This window comes from Grammomys surdaster, unplaced genomic scaffold (genome assembly GCF_004785775.1).
Source record: "Grammomys surdaster isolate TR1022 unplaced genomic scaffold, NIH_TR_1.0 1027, whole genome shotgun sequence".
NCBI classification, from domain to species: domain Eukaryota; kingdom Metazoa; phylum Chordata; class Mammalia; order Rodentia; family Muridae; genus Grammomys; species Grammomys surdaster.
In genome coordinates, this window is record NW_021605446.1 from 16,800 (window position 1) to 18,521 (window position 1,722).

The window sequence follows — 1,722 nt, forward strand, 5'->3', positions numbered from 1 at the left end:
GACTAGCTCTTTCCTGCTGATTGTATCTATCTCTTAGTGCTCAAAGGGTACCTTACCCAAGGTCCAGAATCATTTGTCACTGGGAAACAGAATGGTGGAAATTCATCAGTAGATTTTAGCAAGCTAGTGTTAATTATATATTCCTGATGCAAAAACACTAAAATGTCTATATGTAACTCAATATTTTCCCCCAAAATTCACACATTCTACCAAAGGAAATTCTTTGTGATATATTTCACAGTTTGAAGAATGGGTCTGTATACTTGATTGGGAACAAATTAAAGCAGAGTTGCCTCTAAAGTTCACCAAGACAATTCTGATTAAACATGAACTCATTTTTTCTGTTTGGCCACATTGATGATGTATGAGGTTTACTATAAAGAACATCTAGTAATAAAGACAATGAAGGAGTTCCTGTCATTATTTCATACTAAAGACCTCAGTTCTATACATGACATTCTTTAAAAGATAAGTGTGTTAATAGGACTTCACTAGACTACTCAATTTTTCAAAATTGGACCAAGCTTTTGCTATATGCAGAACTTCAAAAAACATAGACTTATACACTGAGGTTTCTCATCCATTCCTTCTGAACCTCCAGGAGTGAGTACCAAATTGTATTGTAGGAAATAGTGCCTGGTTGTGTCTCAGATCTGGAGAGAAAAGGGGGAAGCTATTTTCCTTCCTAGTATTTCCAGGTTCTAGATTCCATATGAGAAAAATGAATATTTAAGTATTGAGAAACTTTATTAAAGAAATTATAGGAAACAGTACTGAAGACCTGTGGGACTGCGTGAGGGTATCCTGGGTCATGGTTGAGCAGGTCCCTAGAACCCCGAGACTCTGCACACTCTGCGTGGGATTCTGCCTGAGAACCGGGAGGAGTTTGGTGCCTCCAAGAATCCAGGATCCTGAAAAGCAGTCACGGTCTCCATAGAATTACATTGTTTAATCACATAGGCCAGGCTATAGGCCTCAGATCCTAGGGATTTACATACTAATGAAGGCCAGAGAGCAGAACAAATTAAGCATTCCTCCCCCAGATTCTCCCCCAATCCTCCCCCTTCCTCCCTCCCTATATAGTTCAGGACTGCCCTGAGTTTTGGGAGGGGGTACGCCTAGATCCATCCACCATCTGCCATGACAATAAACCTTTTTGGAACCAAGGACTTCCTCATGTTATTGGGGCCTGCCGCCACCAAAGCCTCTAGGCCGCTGGAACCATAGGTTTCCTCCAGAATGTGGGACCCGCCACAGCTTGGAAGCTCCTGCTGGGTCCCACCACTGTGATGGCTTCTAAATTTTCCCCACAAAGATCCGAACACTCAGTCACCATGAAAGTAAGAAAAACTTAAAAGATAACCAAAATTATACTGTGTACTTTGGAGGGTTTACCCTAAATCCCAAGATAAAATCAGAAGCAACTTAGGTTATATTTTGAGTAGTGATTTTAGGAGATAACTATTTATTTTAACAATATGTCACAAAAAATAAAATATTGTTAGGCACTTTTGTTTTGTGTCAGCTCAGTGAGTGACTTGGAACCTACTCTTGTAGAATACATGCTTTATGAAGTGAAATTACATGCATTCACATTCTTTATATACTTATTCTTTCTGTTCTTCTCATTTACCTCCTTTTGTTTCTCAGTTGGCTCCAGCTATCATAGAGTTGTATGCTATTCTACCAAGAAATTACTGGATTGAATCCCAACAGTGAGGA

The 1,722-nt window shown here is 39.6% G+C and overlaps 1 protein-coding gene across 1 annotated transcript in view; it reads left to right on the top strand.

The window, feature by feature from the left end:
* Positions 1–1,334: 1,334 nt before the first annotated feature.
* The window catches only part of LOC114634594 (cathepsin Q-like), a gene marked incomplete at its 3' end in the record, with an annotated part of 2,245 nt that continues 1,857 nt past the window's right edge, over positions 1,335–1,722 (top strand). The window contains exon 1 of the mRNA XM_028783174.1: positions 1,335–1,340. Within this exon, the coding sequence (XP_028639007.1) occupies positions 1,335–1,340 (6 nt within the window). The remainder of the gene's footprint in view (positions 1,341–1,722) is intronic.